The 23,227-nt window shown below is 40.8% G+C and overlaps 1 protein-coding gene across 1 annotated transcript in view; it reads left to right on the top strand.

Moving 5' to 3' along the window:
- Positions 1-23,227, top strand: part of cntnap2a (contactin associated protein 2a) — a 269,264-nt gene that overhangs the window by 240,151 nt on the left and 5,886 nt on the right. Inside the window, 4 exon segments of the mRNA XM_026363812.1 lie at positions 3,548-3,784; positions 7,523-7,756; positions 8,306-8,439; positions 14,436-14,529. Coding sequence (XP_026219597.1) covers positions 3,548-3,784; positions 7,523-7,756; positions 8,306-8,439; positions 14,436-14,529 — 699 coding nt within the window.

The raw sequence follows: 23,227 nt of genomic DNA, 5'->3' as shown, positions 1-23,227 counted from the left end.
ACGTCAGACGATCCGGACAGTTTTATTTCATTCTGCCTTTTGTGCTGAGCTGTCAGCGCTCTATAAACCAAACTCTGGGGCTAAAATAGTTTTAGGGATTTGCGGATAGAAGGAAAAGTGCTGAAGCGGATCACAGAGTTCCTACTATCTCATGGAAAAAGTTCTGCCCAAAGGAGATTGTTCCAAATTCCAATCAGGCATCCCAGTGTGATAGCCTTAACCTTCCTGATCCGCGTTTGTAATATAATTTCATTGTCTCATCACTTTTGCTGATTCGACCGCTGCTGAAACATCCTCACCTTATCATGTCCCAATTTGCCTCTCAGTGTATTTGTACTTTCATTTAGGGAAATGAAAAAAGACGAGAAAGGTTTTGTCATTGTGCCGCTCGCGGCTATGAAACCAGGAACATAATGGCTTCCAGATAGCACCTCAGCCATCATCTCATTTGCATGTGTGTACTCTGGCTTTTCTGCTGAAGAATGAGAAGGCTTGCGTCTGTGTGTGTGGCGTAGATCTCGAAACACAAGAAAATACTGCAGGACATAGAGAAAGAGAGAGAGAGCAAGGTGAGGAGATGTACGGAACAACAGCCACAGAGGTGACAGCACTTTCTCATATCTGATCTCTAATCCCTGGTTAATCCTCATTTGAGGATGGCTTTGGGAAGTTACAGTTTGACACACAGGAAGTGACCCAGCCACCGAGGGGAAGTGGTTTAGATTTGGCCTCTGATACCAGGAAACGATAGCGATCTTACGGTGTTTGATCGAAATATTTGGAAGGAGGGGGCAGAGCCCTGCAGGCATCAGTATTTTGTGTGAACCCGTCTGATTCTTCCTTGTAATGGAACATCCCGCCACTTCACACATTGCCTCTGATTGATATTGATGTGGTTTTTTTGAAGGTAGTGAGGCAGAGAAAAACAATACATGCTCGAAACCTCAGAAGAATCTGAAAAGAGTTCTGCTGGAGCCATCTCTCCTGTTTGTAGGGGGGGGGGGGGGGGGGGGGTAGAAGAAGCTTACCCTAGAAATGATCTCATTTATAATGCAGCCGGGACACACAGCGTGGAAGAGATTTATTTTGCTTACCTTTGTCCCATATCTTTTTTTCTCAATCAACATGCTCTTCGTCAAGCATTTGATTGTTTTAGTGTTTACCGCACAGTGCCTCATTTGCTCTAATGGCCTTGAGAGTAAATGTTACACCATCAGCCTGCTGTCATTTACTCCACACTGTTAACTTTTAGTTCTCCAATTCACTTCATACACGCAACTATAAATCTTGTTACATTTTATTTATTTAATGCCACCATCTGTTCTTTTGATTTCCCTCTTGATTAATGCTCACCATCACACTTTTTATTTTGCATGTCTTTGCTTAATTCTCTCATGGTTGGATTGTTTTGTCTTGTTTTTTTTTTCTTTCTTTCTCTCTCTACTTTCTTTTTTCTCTTCTGTGTCTTCGTGGATCGACATCTTGCATGTTGCTGCTCACTGAATTTGTGCAACACCTGTCACAGGGAAACCAGCCTCGCTCACCTGCCAAGACAGTAGGTAACATTTAATGAGTACAATGAAAAAGTAAATAATACAGTCACGTTGGTGTAAAACTACCAGTATACACCAGTACTGGGTCTGGTAACATGTGCTTCCCCTGATATGTCCCCCATTAAAGAGCAGGTGAACTACAAAGTCATTTGAAATGTCATGTAGACTACATTAATCAATATTGAATACTCACCTAAAACCAGTGCAAATGGCACCGTGCTGTAAAGCACATCACAAATAAACATGGAGTGGGTAAACACTGTACCGGGGATGTTTTTAGTGTTGAACAGCAAACAGACAGAAAGAGATAGGATGCATAACAAGCTGAATATAGAGTGTTAATGAAGAACAGGAAGAACAGCAGTGCAGCAGATGTGAAGGCTGGGAATGAGGAAATGGGGAATTTATCTGCGTGATTGGATCAGGCATGTATGTTTCACTTTTATCGGTCTAAATCTTTTTATGTGTTGTGTGCTTGTGTGTCTGTGTACTGTATGTTAATGTAGTGGAGTTCTCCACCAACACTTGATTTTAAAAGCCAAACAATCACCCGATTGTGGTTGTGATAAAGAGTGTTTTACAATATTTTACAATCCAACATACGCTGAATTGTCGAACCTGATAGTAATTGCAAATAAAAAACAAGACAGACATATTAACACTGAAATTCTTATTCTTAGAAGAATTAGAAATGCAAACGGGAACATCGCACATGAATTAAAAATGCAGCTCCTAAAATATTTGTTTCTGCCACCGTACTCACTATAACAGATATGTCTTTGACAAATCAGTGTTGACTTCAATCGGTATCAGTCAGGCTCCATTACACACCATTTCTGAATTATGCACAAGCTGTGTGCACCTGTGAGTGAGTATACAGTATGTGTTTGTACCTGTGTGCGTTTCTGTCCTGGTCTCTGCAGGCCTGGAGCCTGCTGTCCGTTTAATAAGAGACTGATTTAGACCTGGGTAAACAGGTGGCAGAAACCTCCAGCCAATCAGTGCTACAAAATAGATTAATTAACATGTCTACTAAGAGTCAAATCCTTTGTGGGGCTGGAAAATGGAGAAAGAGTGTGAAAGCCAATCTGCATCCTGATATGCGAATAACGTATTGACTGGTGAGAATCAAAATGCATGTATTAGTAATCGTGTTTGTGTTGTACCTGTGTGGCTAACCTAGCAGATGTGATTGGGCGAATGCAGCTGCTGAGGGAGGAAATCGCACGACTGAAAGTGTGTCTCCTTAATGTCCTCCTCAATGAACACTACTCTGTAATCCAAAGGCTGTAATTGAGAGGTTTTAATAACTAAAATGCCCCTTGGCTCTTATTAATGATATTGTGCATGAGTGTGTGTGCATACTTGCATGTTTACCCACACAGTGTAACTGCCCTCTGTGGCTGTACTTTCGTATGTTTGAATCTATACCTGTGGGTGTATGTTTATGAGTGTGTTTATTGCTATAGTCATTTAGGTGAACATTAATCTATTTAACACCCCTACTCTGTCCAAGTTAATGGGTAGTTAGACTGTAATAGTGCACGGCCAGAATGACGATGGAAGCACTTTGGAGGAATGGCTATCGACACCCCAAGGCTAAGCATTAATGCTTATATTGACTCATTTAAATCAGGTGCGCTGTGTTCGGTGTGTTTTGAATGCTCGTGTTTGTTTGCAGTATAGTGGTTTATGTGCATTCATGCATCCATCTGCATGTGTATGCTCGTGAGATGTTCATTAAGACACAGTGTTCATTAGGCTGCTCTAATTAGCAAAGAAATCAAACAAGTTGAAGGTTGTTTCAAGAGCAGCGTCACAGTTGGAACAATTTGCGTGTCATCGGCAGCTTCCTCCAGGCATTAGGATAAAAACGTTTCTAAAAGAGATTAAAACAGATCCTCTTGCATTCAAAATGTCTTCCGTGACCCTGACCTCTATTTGTCCTCCTTTTCCGTGTTTTCCCATCTTCCTCTCCACTTCCTGCTTTTCAGGTGCTGCAGGTGGACAGAGAGGGTTCCTGGGCTGCATCCGAGCCTTAAGGATGAACGGCATTACCCTCGACCTGGAAGAGAGGGCAAAGGTCACGCCTGGGGTCAAGCCTGGCTGCCAAGGCCACTGTACCAGTTTTGGGATGTACTGCAGGAATGGAGGAAAGTGTGTGGAGAAGTACAATGGCTACTCATGTGACTGCACAGACACAGCGTACAATGGTCCGTTCTGCACCAGAGGTAAGAGACGATTTAGGACAGACGATTTCAGCCTGTAGTTGAAGAGACTACAGATTATGGAATGGCACCACTATATACTGAAAGTGTGTTACTTTATTTTCAAAATCTTAATAGCAAATTGACCTCCGCTAGTGTGAGTTTTCAGGTATATACAGCATACCTAAGGATAACACATGGAGTCGCAATCTCTCAGCTAACACCGTTCTAACAATTTTTACAGGCGTCTTTTGAAAACACGCTATCAGTGGCTCCATCCTTCTTTGGCTCACAATGCCAGAGTCAAATAGTGCCAGGATTACTGCCGAAGTAGTTAGGTTTCAATGAGCTTCATTGCCTGACAACCCACTGTGATTTTGCTGCACTCTGTGATTGTCCTCACTTCCTATTCAGTTTGTAGCTGTCACTGTTCAATGTGTTTGGGCTTATGATAAAAGGCATCGATTGAGAGCAATATTGTGCTTACCCTCCAATTCTCCCTGACGTGAGAGCTCTCACTGAATGTTAATACTGTGCAGATGCTGAGCTGATAGATCAGACTAAAAAACAAAATGTCAGAGTCACAACCAGAGAGTAGCTTTGGATTTTTGAAGTTCAGAGATGAGAAATGTCACTCTGTAACTCAGCTTCTGCACTGTTGCATATTGCTCAAACATCATGTTTGTTTCATAGGGATTCATTAGATACACTATTAAAGTTCTACTTCCCAAAACAAGTTTTGATAAAATGCTCTAGGGAGAAGAGCAGCAGTGCTGTCAGAGGCTTTCTGCTAGTTCCCAGTCGGAGAGTTGATCCCCGACACGTGAATTAATTTGTTTCCTACAGCTGAATACTGTTTTTCCCCTGTGCTCTTGGCAGGGGGCTGACACGATGACAGAAAAGCAGAGGGTGTGTGTTTTGTGTACATGTGTGTGTTATGGTGAGCGAGAGGGTGACAGTGTGCGGTGATAAGTTGGTGTAAGACATAAAAAGACCTCCTCTGAATTCTGTCATAACCAATCAAGCATTTCAGGATTTAGAGAATGGAGATTACTGTGTGTTGGTTTTTGTGCATGTTTTGCTCGGCTCTTCCCCTTCTGTCTCCTCTTTTCTTTCTTTTTCACTCATCTTTTCTTCCATTCATCATCTTTGGTGTCCTTCTGTCTGTGCTCTTTATGTGTCCAATTCATTTCCTTACTTTTTTCTTTTTCCTCCCCCCCATCTTCTTTCTATTGGTCCTTTTATCTACAATTCAATTTCCTCCATCTATTCTTGATTCTTTTGGTGCGTCATCCCCAACTCGATCTAGAATCATCTCATCTGGGTCTTCATCATGTTCTCTTCTCCCTTCCTCTTTCCCGCCACCCTCCTTGATCTCCTGATGCTATTCCTCCCCCATAACTCCTGCTCATTTCTTTCTCTACATGTTCCTGTCTTCCTCTTGTCCTCTCCTCTTCTCTCTCATTGCTCTTTTCCCCTGGGTATACCTACTGTACTGTACCTGATCAGCCTCTCCTCTTATCCCTCCTAAACTTTTTTCCTCACTTATTTCTTCTTCTTCTCCTCTCTCTTCCACCAGTTGCCCCTCTCCTGTTTTCTTTTTCGCTCCTTTTCCAAATCTCTCCCCTTCTTTTCCTTTAATCTCCCCCTTTGTTCCCCATACTCCCAGCAAGTGAAAAATGCATGAAACCAGACATAATTGCATAGTGCATTTCCATTGTATCCATATTTACACACTGCTCAAGGCACCCCACAGTATTATTATTATTATTATTATTATACACTCTCATTCTTTTGCTTTTGTGCCCTCGAGGGTCACACAAACTCACAAAAGCACACACATATGTAATACCTGCTGAAGTTTGCATGCTTACACTAATACCATTTTCAAAATGTCTTCATATACTCACATAAAACACACACACACATATAAAAGGGAAAGAAATTCTGTCCTGCAGTGGCGTTTTCATACAGTATGCAGCTACAGTAGTCGGGTCTCTCTTCTTGTTTTCAGAATAAGAGCAGATGGAGCAGAGCAGAAAAGCCAGAGAGACAGATTGTATGAATTTGAATTAGATTACTGATTATTTCACCTGTTACCTGTTGAACTGATGTAACACTAAGTTAACATAATCAGGATATTTCTAATTCTAACTATAAAACTCTCACACACATGTATATCTTTCCATATATACATATATAAATACCAACACAATATTTACCAAATAATAGCTTTGTATTATTTGATAAAGTGATGTTAGCTCTGTAAAAAAGATGCTTACTCATTCGAGTGCATGAATGACACTAACATTATCAAACAATTCTACCTGTCTGGAGGTAGAAATATTGACTGTGCTTGCTACAGATGTTGATACTGGGGCCAATCTATGCATATATTCAGATGCTGTTTATCATTAACAGTGCTCAGTGTATGAAACTAAGGATGTAAATTCTTTACTAGCTATGTTTAATGAGACTGCCTGATTTAGTCACTGGCTTGAAACTACCAAATAGTTAAAAAGAACTTCACGAAAGATGAAGTAGCCGTGAGATCCTAAGCTGTATTGACTCTTGATGTATTGTTTATTTATTTATATATGGATTTTTGTTCACATACAAAACAAAATTTATACTTCTGTGTTTTGTAACTTACTTAAAGAATCGAGTGGGCTCCCCTCAATGAGATACTGCACCTTGTCTGATTCACGTCTGATCCAGTTAATAACCAGCAGCGTGAATATTGACAGACAACGAACAGTCTCTCCAGATCAGAAAATGAAGTGAGAAGCCAACGATTTGAAAACGTCACAAGCTCTCTGTCTGGTTAACACACAACTGTTGGTAAAATGAGTCTCTCTAGACTTCAAAAGCCTGAAACTATATCGCTGCTCAGCAGAATAGAGGATGACATTGTTTTGTAGGTGAATAGAGGCGAGGTTTTGCCTGTACACTAATATCCTACTTTCCCATTTACTGGTAATAAGCCTCCTATTGAATTTATACAATGTAGTGTCTACTGTGAGATGATGGTTGAAGTGAATCTTTCAAAATAAGATTCATAAATACTGTATATTCATGTATTTGTGAAGAGTGTAGTCATAGATTTTCATTTCTGGGAAGGCAATTACGTCACCACATATTGCATGGCATTTACACAGATGCACAGACACACACACACACACACACACACACACACACAAAGGCAACCCGAGCTCGCTGCTTTCCCTGTAACAGTTTCACGTACACTGTGCCGTTTATCTCCTTCGTAATTGACACGCAGACATTGTGCGTACACATAAACACGGAGCATAACAGAAGTATAGAAAAGAAGGTCCCTTCTTCTCAGCACTTGATTGTGAGAATCAGTAAGCCTCCTGTAATGGCTAGCATGTGCCATTAGGTCTGTTAATGTACTGGTAAACAATGTATCTTTTGGTTTCAGATGCTGGAGCACAGCAATTTAACAGCCACTTTACTACGCCTCCAGAACACAGTCGTATTTCTGTGTGTGCTTATTTTTCTCAGGTCATATAATATATGTCCCCGTTGTATCTTGTGTGAGTTTATGAGCACTTCCCTGCGGCTTTTGTGATGTAAGGTGTCTTCTTTTTCTGTTTTTCTTTTGAGCTTTCCGACACATGTTGTGATTTGGATTGCTTTCACAAATACAGTATGGTTGATTTTATGCGTTTGCGTATTCACCTCCTTGCATTGAATGCGTGTTTTTTATTTTTGTCTTATTTCTTCTGTCATCTCACGCAGATGTTGGGGGCTTCTTTGAAGCAGGAACACTGGTCAAGTACAACTTCATGCCCGAAGCTTTTGCAGGAGCCAGTAGAGACTCAAAGGTCGTAACGCTCCAGCTGACGCCACACGAAGTGAATCTAACTAAGGAGGAAGTGGCCTTTAGTTTCAGCACATCCAGTGCGCCAGCTATTCTGATGTATGTCAGCTCCAAGACGCAAGACTATCTGGCCGTGGTGTTGAGGCACAATGGTGAGAGCCACACAGATGTATTTTTTGGTCACTAGTGAGTAGTCTGCTTGGACTAATGCTTTGATAAAATAGAAGAAATAAAACTTTGACAGCGCCATCTAGTGTTTCAGCAGTTAATGAGCACAATCACCAAAATAAAAGTACAAACAACTCACCCTGCTCGAGGATACTGCTAGAAATCTTTTGCCCTCTTGCTCCCTCGACGCCCTGAGACACTAAACATCTATAATTCCCAGTCAAGTGGTGGGTTATCTGAATCATTTAGGGTTTCTCCCAGTATTTCTTTCACTTTTAAAGAAAACTACATTTTGGTCTTTAGTGGTTAGGTATCATCCGAACGCCTTTACAAGGAAAACAATGTGATTTTGATAAACTAAATTAATTTCTAAAGAGTAATCATAGGTGTCTTTAAGTACTAATACAAAAACTAATTGTACAGATTTATTTTTTAATTAATTCATGTATTTATTTTGTTGCTATATATAATATATATCAGTGACAGTGAGGCTTCATACCATCAAACCAAACCACTGCTCTCTGTGTCTTCAGGCTCAGTGCAGGTGCGGTATAACCTGGGAGGTCTGAAAGAGCCATTTACTATAGATGTGGACCAGCGTAACCTGGCCAACGGACAGCCTCATAGCATTAACATGTCTCGTGTCAACAGAAGCATCAGCATCCAGGTACAGACTGAACGCACCCGGATCTCTGCACCACTCTGCTACATACACACATAAAACACTCCCAGCCACACACACACTGACAAGTCTGAAATACACAACCACATAAGCCCAGCCAGCGTTAGCTCGATGGTTTGCAATAAGTCAGGGGGGAGTGCGGTGTCCTGTGCTGTCTTCTGCTGTGATAAAACTGCATGTCCTCTGCTACTGTTAATCCACTTCCAGGAGACAGCGTGAGTATAGCAACAGAGGGAATACATTGATCTGTGTGTGTTTGCGTGAGTGCACACTGCTGGGAGATTGTGCTTTCTTGTATATGTGCATGTATGTTGGTACTTCAGGGTGTGCATGTGTAAGACAGAGTGTGCATATTTGTTTATGAGCTTGTGCGTGACAATGTTTTTGTGCATTTATGTGTGTGTGTGTGTGTGTGTGTGTGTGTGTGTGTGTGTGTGTGTGTGTTATGAGCTCTTGAGTTTTGTGCTGCTAAACAGCTTAGTGCAGATCAATACAGCCAAGGCTTAGTCAGTTGCTGTCAGGGATGGAGTGAGAATTCAGCTAAACTATTACAGACTTTGTTCTGGGCCCAGATTCAGCTGCATGCTGCAGTTTGAGGACAACTCAACGGCAGTGACAGCCACCTGTAAAACCTAGCTATTGCTTATATATAAACGTGATGTAATTTGCTTTTGCATCAGCTTTTTATGATTCATAAATTTGTATTCCTTGTTTTTCCTTCTTTTTTTGGGGGGGGCAGGCTTTATTGGACAGAAAATAGAGAGCAAGACAGGAAATATGGTAGGAGACGTGCAACGTAGGTCCCCAGCCGGACTTGAACCGAGGACATTGCAGTTACTGAGCAAGCAGTTTTATTTACAGTACAAGGACGTGTTAAATGTTAATCTCTTTGCTCACTTCTAATTCTGCTTGTGCTGCACATTATAACATTTTATAGGATGTACGTTTACATTTTTACAGTTGTTCAGTCATTTGATACGGAGAACATATTTACATTGATGTCATGCAAACATATAACATCCAGAGAGGGAATCAATCCTTGTATTACTCACTTGGAGAGCCTACCTGCCCCCTAGTGGCCAGATATCTGCATTGCATGAACAAAAAGCACTGGCTCATTTCCTTGCTCTTCAAACAATAGGCATGTTGTTATTAAAACTATTCCTCCACTGTGCCCTGTTTACTCATTTAAGATCGTAATGTTTATGCCTTTAAAACCTATTTACAATATTGTCTCATTTGTGGGATCTTCATGCGTTGTGAAACTGTGAAACAAACACAATTACCTGAAGCTGCGGTTTCACTCAGATATGCAGCCTCTCTATTTTTGGAATCAACATAGAGAAAAAACATAAGCCTTAACACCATAGTAACTGAAAAAAAGTGGATTGTTTCAGTAGCATGTAATTAAAAAAAATACAACTACATTAAAAGTAAATCAGAGAAACTATATATATATAATACAACTAATTACTGTGTTGCAATATTAGAATAGATTGGCGTGAATGTGTAGAATGTAAGTGTTGTATATGAAACATGGTGTGTTAGCATAAGGCTTGAACGAATAAATCTACTGTAGAATATGTATAGAAAGACATAGCCGGCAAAGATATAAGATATAATTATAAAAATTGCAGAAAAAGGAGGCTCAGCTGGGTCTTTAAATTCAAAGGGCGTTGTTTTTTCCACTTGTCTTAGAACATATAATCTGTAATGGACTCATTATTATCATTGGTTGTGTTCTTTCTAATTCTGGATGAAGTTGTCAAGATGCCACCCTCATTAGTAATAATTACAGGTCCAAATGCAGGCCCTTTACTGTCGCTTTCATTAAGGTAAAATAAACAGTTGGCCAGAGTGAATCATGGTGCACCTGCAAACCTGTAATCATCCCATCTCCAGTTCTGAAAGGGGAAAAAAAAACCTCTCATTCTCTCTCACTAAATGTACGCGAAGCACTAAACCCATCCCTTCTGGAATCTCATCACCCTCATTCGCACGCTACAGTGAAAAATTCTGACAGGAAGAAAATTAAACTGAAACATCCAATGGAAATCGTCCTCATTTTCCGAGCAAATCACATCCGGCAGCAGCTGATCACTCCGATGGGAGCACTTCAAAGTAACACATCTATTTTTACTGGCATAGAAAGTGATTGGAGAAACTGTGAGATTCTTCTCCCGCGGCCCACACACATACATGCATGTTGATCACTGCTTAGTTGCATCTAGATTGGCAATATCGATGTTCAGTATGTGACTGAACTATCTAGTGTGCCTTCCCCATTGACCACTCCCCACGCGCCCAGGCTGTAGTTCTTAATCTCTGCGTCCCTAAATGAATGGTTCAGCACTTACACTTTAAAGAGTGTTGGGAGAATTAGAAGGAACACTGGTGGGCACGATGTGGTCATTTGGATTTAGGAATAAAGGAAGTAAGAGAACTGTGGGGGAGGGATGAAGCGAAAAAATAGATGAAGCTTACAGATAAGGCATGAAAAGTATATCCTGAAGGTGTGCTAACAAAGATAGCTTTGATGAGTGAAACCTTTTCATGTTGCCATACAGCCAGGGGGCTCCTTTCAAGGTACAAACATGCACTTAATGTCCACGTGTAAACAGACGTGGACGTGCATACCAACAGGCATGCATGAGTGAGAGCCTGTCAGGTCGACTTAGTACAAAGGCTTCACATTGCTACACTGCAAAATCAATATTTTTCAGTCCAATTCATCCATCCACTCCATTTTTCTCCTTGTATCTCTCCATAACTCCCACCATCTAACTTTCTGCATTCCTCTATAGGCTTTAGCAATTGTTTAATCTGGGAACTATGATGGAAACTCAGACTCGCGTTTGTGTGATACTAGGGACAGGAACATATTCTGTTTTGGAGGATAGAAGGAACAAAAGCTAAACAAGATAGTAGGTCTTTAGCATCAATGGGGCACTGTCACTCTGCTTGCTTAATTCCCACTACTGTTGGAGCTCACTAACCTACAGTAGCTGTCATTCAGCTTTTATGTGTTAACAAGCCTAGTTTCTGATTCCTGCAGTGCAGATTTGAGTAGGCATTTCAAAACACGCAAGTGGTGCTGCTTCGTCAGACCTTTTTGTTTTTTTTTTCATGTGACCATTGGCCAGAGCCTGAATCATCCAGCAAGTTCTTTTAAATGCCATCCATCAACAGCCAGATCAAATTTAGCTCCCGAAATGTTTGAATATTCAAAGTAAATTATAATTAACTGACATGTAAACTTGCTAATTACACAGTAATTGCATCTGCAATAATTGCATTATGCATTTAAACCTGGCATGCCTATTTTATTTAGCATACCTTCAAGATTTGTGAGCGAGCCAGATTTTTTTTTTCTTATATTCATCATCAGAGGTCTTATTGCAACTGCTTTCATCTGAGGTGTAACAACATGAGTGAGAGGCAGAGATATGAGTCAGATGCAATAAAATTGAGTCACGCTAGTGGGCCTACCAGTGAATCAAATTCAATTTCCAGGGTACAAGCGAGAGTTGAGTGTTTACGTGAGGCCAGGGAGGGCTCACTTCTCGGGGATGGAAACCTTAAAGACATTTAAACACGCATCTGTTCACGTTGAAGACGCGACACAGAACGAGTGAGAAGGCGAGTCGACTTGTGGTAATTGAGATCTGAAAGAAGCGGCAGCAGGACAGATGGAACAAAATAAAAAGAATGAATAAGAGCCAGAGTGAGGAGCGGAGGTTTTAAGAGAAATGATAATGTCTGTAGAGAAAGAAAACTAAATATTACTTCATCCTGCTGTGTGTGCAGGCTTCCAGGTTGCAATGCATGAAGCAAGTGTTTGGGTCTTTAAGCAGTGTGCGAGGTGACATCAGGTTAGTTCAGTATCAAAGACACACCAGGGCGAGATCAGAATTAAGTTCTTATCTCTCTATCTCTGGCTTTCCTTTTCTCTCAACCTCTCACACGCTGCGAGGCTTTAGAGATGAAAGTGAGGAGCCCCTTCAGGCGTTAGACATCTCATCTCTGCTTCTTCCTCCCCTCATCTCTCCACCAATATTTGTTGCTGTTAGCAGTGTAAATCGGTCGCTGTGATGGACAAGAAGAAGGAGTGAACAGAGAAAGTTGTTTGCACTTAGCTTCTCTAATGTTTAATTTGGGATGGGAGCGTTTTTCTGTCGCTCAGATGCCATTAACAAAGCAGAGCTGGCACAAAAGTAAAAAGTTCTCAGTGTACTGTAACGGGTGAACATATATAGCGCATTGGCTAGATTATACTCTTCCTGAAGACATAGCTCAGGAATTAGATTTCACCCATTGTTAATTTTCTCTTCATTTAACCCTCTGATTACTTTGCTTATGTAAGCTTTATGTATCCTGAGGGGTGCCAACAGGGAACCTTTAAGGAGAAAATCGTGTTGTCTAAATGGTGCGGTGTAGCAGGAAAGGATCCCAATAACTGTGGATGTAATTGACAAAGTTTGGTAAATTGCGGTTTCTTTCCTGGCTGCCTCCCTCTGTGGACCTTTTTTGTAGGGTTTCGAGATTCAGACCAGCTTCACTGGCTGCGCAGCCAATTTGTTTTCCCAGATAAAAGTAAATAAGCTGAGTGCAATTTAATTGTGCCCCATTATCCCACCCTCCAGTCACCGTGGAAAACAAAACCCACACAATGCTCCACTGAGACCAGGCTTTTGGATTGAATCAAATTAGAATATGCTGTTTGCGCGTGCGTGTGCGAGAGAAAGAGGGAGAAAATGGGTCTGAAGGGGTAGGCGGTAGGGGGAATTTACTGTGTGGGAAGACTGATTCAAACTGGAAAATGAGAACAGCCACACACACACACACACACACACATTCTAACCCTTTAGTGACAGTCCAGCTCGCCACCCAGTTAACATGCCACGACAGCTATTCATCAGATCAATGGAACAAATTACCAGTAAAACACACAGTAACAAAAGTCTTTGTTTGCAATCACAATCTCCCCTCCTCTGGCTTGGGGTTGCAGCCGTATATGCATTCTGCAGACCAGCCTGCGCAGAGATACAGTTCTCCTGTGGGCACAGAGAATGGAGGAAGGAAGATCTTTTATTTCTGGAACGCACAGAAGCCAATTTGTGTGGTTGAAATGATCCTCGTCAATCGCACCGGCTGCAGCCTTTAAGCTAATTAGAAACTTCAGTGAAACAGCAATAACAAGTTAATTATGTTGCCGGGATATTAAAGTTGTGTATTCCCTCTCTCCATCAACCTCTCTGCTCCCACATCTCCACCTCTCTCTTTTGGAAACGCACTACTTGGTTTTAAGTTGTCGGGATTAGCTTTGAACTCACTGCAGCCCAAAAGTTGCAAATTATTAATTAATGTGCTTTGCGAAGAAACTAGCATGACAAACAAATTTAACAGCTTTACAGGAACAGAGCTTTTCTTTTAATCATGTAGTCTGTTGTGAGTTCTGTGAGCCACCATGATGGTTTGACATCAGCTCATGTAAGCTTTATCCAACCTAACCTAAGGGCAAGCCGACGTGTGTATATGTATAAATATGTGTGTGTGTGTGTGTGTGTGTGTGTGTGTGTGTGTGTGTGTGTTTAACATATAGTATCATTCATACGTGAAACGATTCTTATTTTAATATTATATATATATATATATAGTCTGTGTTTGTGATTCTTGTGAATAATGTGAATTTTTAATAACAGTAACTTCCTTCTTTGCTTTATTTTGCTTTTATTTCACAGCCACAAGGTGGCGCCATTGAACTTTTGTGTTGTGTTGTGGCTTTCCTGTGCTGTGTACATCAATGAATTACTATCTCTTCTTGTTAATTCACTTGCTTACTTTGCTTAATGTGCCGATGCAGGTGCTGGATCAGTATTTTAAATCCTGTGTTCAGCAGTTTTAGATCCAGACTATCTTTAAAATGCAGATTCTGCTACAGTACGTCTACTAAAGTTTTTGTCTCTGTCTCCCTGTTTCAGTTGGATCACTACCCTCCCATCAGCTACACACTCCCGGAAGCCTCAGACACACAGTTTAACCAGGTCAAGACGCTCTTCTTGGGCAAAGTCTATGGTAAGTGTGTCAGCTCATCTTAGACCTTTTCTGTACACACCACATCAGAAATTGCAGTTTTTCATCCATCATCATGCAAAATGTTATCTTTCAATTCAATTCAATTCAATTTTATTTGTAGAGCGCTTTTTACAATTGACATTGTCACAAAGCAGCTTTACACAACCAAAGAACACTACATGAACAGTGTATGTGTATGAGTCATAATAATGTGATTGATCTTGTGTATGATTTAGTTTTTATCTCTCTACTTCATGCATATTTGTGAATATTTGGCAGCTATACAGTACACTTGCAAAAAAAAAAAACCCTTAAGCTGAACCATCTTATGGGTCATTAAAACAAAAATATATTGTTAAATGAACATTAGAGAACAAGCACATCAAGAGTAAATGTTGGAAATGCCGGTTAATGATTTGGCTACTTTTCGTCTGTCTAATGCACTAAGAGTGTAATTCCCCTTTAAGTCCACTACAGAATGCCAGAGGACTGCAAAGTTTGGGGTTGTTGCTGCAGTGTGCAGTCATCTCTCCTCATCTGGGCGTGCGTTTATGTTTTAGAAGATTATGACAAATACTGGGTTGTTTTCCACATTTCATCAGCTAGTATTAGACACTACAGCTCAGAAATGTTAAATTATCAATTTAACCAATTATTTAAGGTGGACTATTTTAGGTTATTTTATTATGCTTCTCATAACAAACACCAACAGTGAATTGATGCAGCTGTTTAAAATGTGATTCATTATCAGTTGTTTGTTGTTGTTGTTTTTTTTTTCCTAATGGACTTAATAAGACTGAATAACAAAACCCTGCAATATTTTTCCCAGCACCTTAGTAATTATCCTAATTACTCTAATGATTGTTAGCCAATTGCCTTAACTCATTGAGATTCTCCTAAGTGGTGATTGTGGTTTGATTTTTGTTGGATTTGTTGGCTTCTTTAACTACTCATAAAGCACCTGCTGTATCTCATAATTTATACCTTTATTTGCACCATTTTCTATCCCATACTAAACCTCTTCTATCTCCCATTCCTCCTCCACTCATCTTGTCTGCCCTCTACCTCAAGTGCCAAGAAAGTCTGTGAAGTTGAAATAATGGCTGACTTCACTTACCAGCTGTGATTATTGACTGCGGCGCACGCGACGAGAGTCCCAGGGAACACAACACCATGCATGTACACACACAAGCGTGTGAGCATGCACAAGCACATACAAAGCACAGTCATCCATCACTGCCCAACTAACACTGCACACATGCTTCAAGGACACACAGGACAAAGTCACCTCCGAGGCCGATACAGCGCCTTATGCAGCCTCACGTATTACAAAGCAACAGACTCAACATTATTAGACATTACATCTGCTTTGTAATAAGCGTTATAGTGACACTGAGAAGAGAGAAAAACAACAATGGCAGAACTATCATGATCAAAGAGACGGAGATAAAAAGGCAGCGAGAACAAAAGCAGGCGTTTGATTTTGCACATCTCATCAGATCTGTTCCACTTCTGTGGTCTCAGTAGAGACAGGAGAGGCTGACACACAGCTGAGCTATCACATCCTCTCTTTATGGGAGACAGAGACTCTGTGTTTGGTACAGAACACACAAACACTCACACTAGTCAGAAGGGTGCCCAGGGGTTTCTGGGATGTCACAGGGCAGCGAGCACAGGGATGCCAGAAGACCACAAAGAGTATTTAAAACCGGAAACGAAAAACAATTAAATGGACAATATATGCAACCAAAAGAAGACCAGGTTTTGAGTTTTCATGAGGTTTGTTCATCTTTATGCTGGAAAACAATTGTATCCTATACCTGCATAAAACTCTAGCTACATAACTTAGTAACTCAATAACCCAAATAAATTAAGAAATCAACAAAGGAATCAAGCAAATAAAAATATGCTTGATTTACTAATACTAAATAAATCATTTCTAAATTGAGCAAATATGAACATGTAATGCAAAAACACACTAAATGTTAAACTAATATGTACATAGCTCATATAAGGACACTGATGCATCTCCAGCTTAATATAACTTTGATCCATAAAAGTTTTATTTAAAAGCTTCACTATTTGCTTGCTTTTAGTATAAAAATTGATATGTTTTTAAAATTTGAATATATTTTTAAATTGTGAGTCACTGTCACAATTTCTATGTCCAGGAGCTTCTTGTATTCTAGTCTGTCCATTGTTGTGTGCTAGATGGAGTTAGAAATAGCTATATATAATTGTAGCTTCATAGCTGAACTTTGCATTTGAATTTTTCCTTTTTCTATTTTGCTCTAACTATCTCCTGCTTATTTATCCTACATCAGATCCATTTAATACTTTATCCACACATCCACAGTCAGTTCCATCATATATGACTCTTTTACCTCTGTTGACTCTAGCTCTACGTAAGTATGTCAACAAAATGTGTGATAGGGAGTATTGGTGCACTCTCCTATGTGCAAAGTTGCAGTGTCACATGCTTTTTATGAACACAACCAAACAAATTAATGATATTGTATAGTGTTCAGTTTTCAGTCTTCATTGAAGCTGTAATGTTGATATTTCAGGTTCAGGGTCACAAGATCTGCAGTGTTTGCTGTCAAGGGTAATTGTGCTAAAGTGGTATTGATCATATAGGGATGATTCAGCACACGCTCCATGCTAAGGAAGCCGCTGTAGCCTGATTCTTCACGTGGCAGTATGCAGTGTGTGAAGGTAATTGTATCATCATACCAGCGCTACTGCCAACTGCATATTTATTCATGTGCGACTGCCTGTTAATGTGCATGCCCACGTCAGATTGTGTGTGTGCATGGGTGGGTGGGCTGAAATGACTCTGTCCTCCCTGGATCTTTGCATCCCAGCGTAATAGATGGAGGGGATGAGTCATACGTCAGCCAGAGCAGCAGGCACACTGCCAACCCAGACCTCAGTGCTACAAATCTGTGTGTGTGTGTGTGTGTGTGTGTGTGTGTGTGGCCTGGACTGTATGTATGTGAGTGTGTCCGTTATCCAAGAGAATAAAGTCAGAGCCAGAGGCAGGGAGAGAGCAACAGAAATAGTGACACTGTGAAAGTGACAGAGACAGATGACTGTAGCCCTGAGGGTTGGTTGTAAAGGACATGTACATCAGTATCACACTGAAACTCTGATTTCTCTCTTTTATTTTTTTATTCCCCTAGGCCCCTTTTGTTCTGTTAACTCTGATCACACACATTTAACATGTCATACCCTGTGGGTGCTGCCAATTATTTTACACAGGCTTTAAGTCACTCTGACATTTCAAGATGTAATAGCTTTATTCGGAGAAAGATTAAGACTCGAGAGCTGTTATTGCCATTGAGTGAGGCTTTTTTAAGGTTTCTTTTCGTTTGCTTTTACTTTAATTTGGACCTTTTCTTCTACTTGAACCAAACATTACATTCGAGTTTTAAAGCTTTAAACTTACTATGGGCACTTACTGAAAGCAGAGATATGAACAGTGTTGGGACAGTGTGTGTCCTTTTTGACTGCTCAAAAATGAGACATGCTGCTGCATTTTGAATTATCTGAAGAGGTTTTATTGTGGTAGCTCTGTTACTAATGCATATTACCAATGAATTGCAGTAGTCAAAGCATCAGCACAAGGCACAGAGGAGGCCTGACTCAAATTTTGACTGGGAGGACCCATAATCTGAAAGTCCCACTGTAAATTCCACATACAAGTTTTTCTTTCAATTATATCAAAATATTCCTCCACAGAATAAAATAACATGTTTCTCTGTTTGAATAATGTCATCTTTGTTTCTACGAAACTGTCCATCAAACACAAAGAAAGCATTTTCAGGATTCAACTTAATATTTAGCCTCTGCCTTTATCTTTGATGCATAATATAAGTATATTTGTGTGTAATTAACTTTGACAGGTGGAAACCATAGCTACATTTAACATTCATAACCCTGGACCAGAGGGCCACAAGATTCTTCTTGATATTTCACTGACAGAATATATATAATATGTTTGCTATATATCATCAATCTATTGTTTTCTGTCAGTTTTGATGGTGGATGGCAGCACCATAAACTAAATAGCACTTATAAGAGGAATCTTTGCCCGTCCCCACAACTACTGAAGACTTCTGTTGGAGAGGAGCTACATCACAAAATGTTTACATGAAAAAATAATTTTAAAAGTCACACATAGCTATGTTGAACATATGGTGTCAAAGGTCACAGACAGACAGCAGGGTCTTCTCTATAGAACGACAACTGCTAAAGCCAGATTGGATGACAACAGAGGATGTGAGCAGAGTGGAGCTGTAGGAAAATAAAGCTCTTCGCCCACTGACCTGTTTGCCCGCTCCACTCCTCCGCTCTAAGCCGCACCAGTCTGCACTGCTCATTATCGCTCAGTGCTCCACTCAAATTGCAGCCATATTCTAGCCCTAGAAAAGTGAAAAGGTCTGTATCTAACCTAAAATGAAGCCTTTCCAAAGAAATGAAGACCAACAACTTGCAACAGATGATTTTTGACAAGGTCATCAGTCTGGGTTTGGCTTGGGCAGGATTCAGGCTTGTGGTCTGAGCTGTACCAGAGCCAAATTGGAGCAGGACATAGGGCTCCCACTCATAAACTCTTGTTCAACAATTTTGTTTGAAGACTGCTGGTTCAAGGGTGTTGGCCAGAAAAAGAGGAAGAGAACATGTCTGTAATTCTCCACAAGGGAAGGGTTAAGAGTGGACTTTGTAGGCATATCCCACATGCTTGACTTCTTTATCCAGAGAGGTTGAGTGTGGTGCAGAGGCTGTCAGTAGCTGTGTCACTGCAAAGGTGGACAACACATGTGATGGGGGTAGAGCTGCAGAGATCAACCAGGAAAACTGATCATAATTAAGAGATCTGAGGTTGCAGCTGAAAGTGACAAGTGGTGTGGGAGGACTTAAGCACATGCTGGAACATGCTTCCTGTGTAAGTGGGTGTGGGTGTGCACCCTCCACAACAATCAATTTGTTCATACTTCACCCACTGTCGTCCATGTGTTGTGGGGCTGTGGACCAGTTTACAGAGGTGTTTTTTATATAAGAAGAGAGCAGGCAAAACCAAACATAATGGTTCAGAGGAGGAAGTGGCTGGGTCAGAGTTTTCTTCCAACAATGAGCCAATCACCAACAAGGAGGCACGCAATGCAGGTGCCAGCTTTGTGGGTTGGAGAAGTGGGTAGCAGATTTAGATCTAATGAGGTCAGAAGTGCGGGGATGTCAAGAACCTGGGCTTTGTCAAGGCTGATGTTCATGTGCATGTCCCCAAATTATGAGAGCACTGCCATTTTCAGGGAAGTATCACGATGTCATTGTCAATGTCATGGCTCATCAGTTACCGAGCATGCTTGGCAGACGGTAGATCACGATCACAATGATTGTAACTGGTGCAGTAATCATGATGGTGTGAGTCCTGTTGGAAAAGGAGTGTGAGAGGAAAAGATTGCATGTTCTCTGGGGTGATCCAGGTTTCCGTAAGAGCCATTAGCTGGGTAGCAAAAGCTGGGATGAAGTCAGCCTTGTTGAATGCAGATTGGCAGTTCAGGGGGGCCGCAGAAAATGCAGTGGGGTTGGAAGTGCTCTGGGTGAGAGTGCTCAGGTGGGGGAGGCATTGTCTTCTGGTGGACTAGCAGGTTTTCCCACATGGAGCATGACGACTGACACTTCAACACAACTTTGTGCTTTGGGTAGCTTGTTAACTGCCTGAGGCTGAAACTGTCCTCTTGAAGCATGCTACAGGACACTAATCAAGAACACATGTAGTTTGGATGGTCAACGTGCCTGTTATTTATTTGTTAAAATGATGAGCAGAACAGGACTGCACTTAAACAACTAATTAATTCACCATCCTTTCATCCTTCTACATCAGCCAGAGCAGAGCCCACTTGTCGTGCTAAGGAAGGCACTTTCTTGAACCATCCGCTCATTAATAAATCATTTCTGCTGCTGATGTTTTGTGGAGCTCCTGCTTTTGCAGGTTTAGGATCTAGTTCAAGTGTGCATACGGTAGTGGAGCTGAGTCTGCTGATCCTTGAGAAATACCTGAGAGAACCACAGAACAACTCATATACACTTTACAGCACTGCTTACTGTTTCTAATGCATTATGTCAGGGCATTTTATCAGTTTCCTTTCTCTTAGGCTGCGACACTCGTTCGATAGCTGTATGTTGTGTTATGACCTTTGGGCAGAGCCACCAGACATCCTGGCTCTGATTAAAGCACTGATGAACTTTGGTATTGGATGAGGCTGATAATATAAAGGAGTTTTCTTTTTTATCTGTCTCCAAGCACTTTATCTCTGTTTGCTACATGTCTATAATGTCATTGTGCCTTTTAAAAGGAGATAGCCATGTATATGTGTCTGTTTGTGTAAGGATTACATCATGCTACCCTCCCTGACTACTATTACTGGGTGTTGTTTTTTTTTTTTTACACCGGCGAGTCCTGATCCATGTCCGGGATCCTGGTTTTCTCCAGCTGCTGTCTCAGGGTGGGGGTGGGACTGCACTGCAGTGAGAGAGTGTATGTGATAGAGGGAGGCAGATACACAAAACGAGGGAGAGACACATGCTTGCCAACATGGTTCTGTGTTAAGACATCCACGCAGGAGAGAGGAAGAACGAGTGAAAGACGAGAAGAAATTGGTCAGCTGTTTACAGACACAAACTTCCCATAGGTAACTACAGTCCATACTGTGTGCGTGTGTGTGTGTGTGTCGATACCTGTGTCTTCATCTGCATGTGTTAGTGCATATGCATGAGTGTATCAAGGTCTAAGATATGCAGTGTCTGTCTTTCTGAGATCAAATGTAAGTTTGGAGCTGAACATAAGAAATATAGGATTTCTTCTTGATGATTTCTTCCTAGACTGACTGTTAGGCATTTTAGTACTGAAGGCAATCCATCCCCTTGATTTGTCAGGTGACAGGCAAATTATACAGAACCCTGGTGTGTATCTGAGGCCAAAGGATAACAGAGCAGTTGGATATTAATTATGTTAATTATGTTGTTGATGTTGCTGTGTCTCTGTTACGTCTGGATCAAGCTAGAGGAGGCTGGGACGAATTTGCCTGTGTGTTAGCATGTGTTGTGTTCAGCGCAGGAAGGTTCCTCTCGTTCATCTGTCACATCTCTCCACCTGCACCTGCACCACAACTCTCTGTTCACCGCAGTATGTGCCTGTTTGATCATGTATATATTTCATATTCTTTGTGCTAGAAATCCTACAGTTTAGAGGAGGTCAACAGATTCCATACCGTGAGTGAATGAAGACTAAAATTTAAAGAAGAAAAACTCAATTCACTTCATTATCTTTGCAAGAGAAATCATGAATATCAATATTGTGAAATCAATCCAGAGAGAGCAGACGTATATTAAGAACTATCTTTCTCACAGTTTTCTTTTTTTATATAAATCAGTTAGTTTTATCTGCCTGTTTTTTTATTTTATTTTTATTTTACCTCCGTCTCTTTTTCAGTCTGTGCCTCTCTGTGATAAAACAGCGATGACCAGCGTGTGTGTGTGTGTGTGTGTCTGTATTACTACATGTTAAATATTTGGTTTTATGTTACAAAGGGTGTGGTAGGTGGATTCAAATTAATATTCTTTTCATGTGTCTCAAGTGCATCATACTTTCACCCCCCTTTCTCTCATCCCTACATCAGCTTCCATTTGTTGCCATGGCAACTGTGTTTGATCTCCTCTACCCTGCCCCTCCATTTGAGCACCCTTCTTCTCTTTACCCTGTTTCTTTTCCATTTCTCTTTTTTATTCATCCTCCTCCTCTCTTCCTGGTAATCATTATATCTCTGACCTGTCTCCCACCACCAGCCCTTTTTGGAGAGACAGTTACACCCTTCCTCTCTGCGTTCTGTAGGTCGTACCCTCCTACCTTTTTTAACCAATTTCCTTTTTTTCATGCAATATTCTCTCCTCTCACCTCACTCCAAATCAGTCCATTACCCGTCTTGTGCATTACTTTACCTTTTCAGTTATTGTCTGGATGTAATTGGTCGACCTGGTGACAGAAGGTGCAACCATCTGATCAACATGCTAGCCTTGTCACTGCAGGTCTGTCTTTAGTGCAGGTCTCTGTATGGCTGTGTGAACATATTTTACTTCGATCATTGTGATGACATTTCATCCATGTAAGGGAATTTTAACTGGTCTGCACCATTTCAAAGGGTGATTTAGGTCAGGGTTAAGGTTATGTTGTCAACGGCTGAACGTGGGAGTAGTCACATATGGCACATAGTCCAGCACCATATAGATCCCAGTTGTAATATTTATTTAATGGTACATTTCATTATTGCAATCTCAAGTCAAATGGGTTAGTCTGTGCTCTGTTCTAATCATGATTAGTGTGTGGAGAGTGTGTATTTGCCCATGTTTTATTGATAAGTCTAGAAAGCACCTTTAGAAGCCACTAGAGAAAGCAAAGGAAACAATTAGAGGCCTTAAAATCCACGTGTGGTGCTTGTCTGTTACAAGGTTACTTGTTAATGTATTACTTTATATGTTGTTAAATAGTTGGACTGTATGTATGATCCATGAAAAGCTGCAAAATATACAGTGTAGTTCTATAACCACACAGGTTTTATAATGTTCAGAATAACTGAAATATTGATTTAACTCTATGAACGTTTCTTAGGCTTCTGTTTGTGGTGTGATGGTATTTCAT

This window comes from Anabas testudineus, chromosome 2 (assembly GCF_900324465.2).
Source record: "Anabas testudineus chromosome 2, fAnaTes1.2, whole genome shotgun sequence".
NCBI lineage: Eukaryota > Metazoa > Chordata > Actinopteri > Anabantiformes > Anabantidae > Anabas > Anabas testudineus.
The sequence above is the reverse complement of the archived record's forward strand: the minus strand, read 5'-3'. Positions and strand labels throughout refer to the sequence as shown.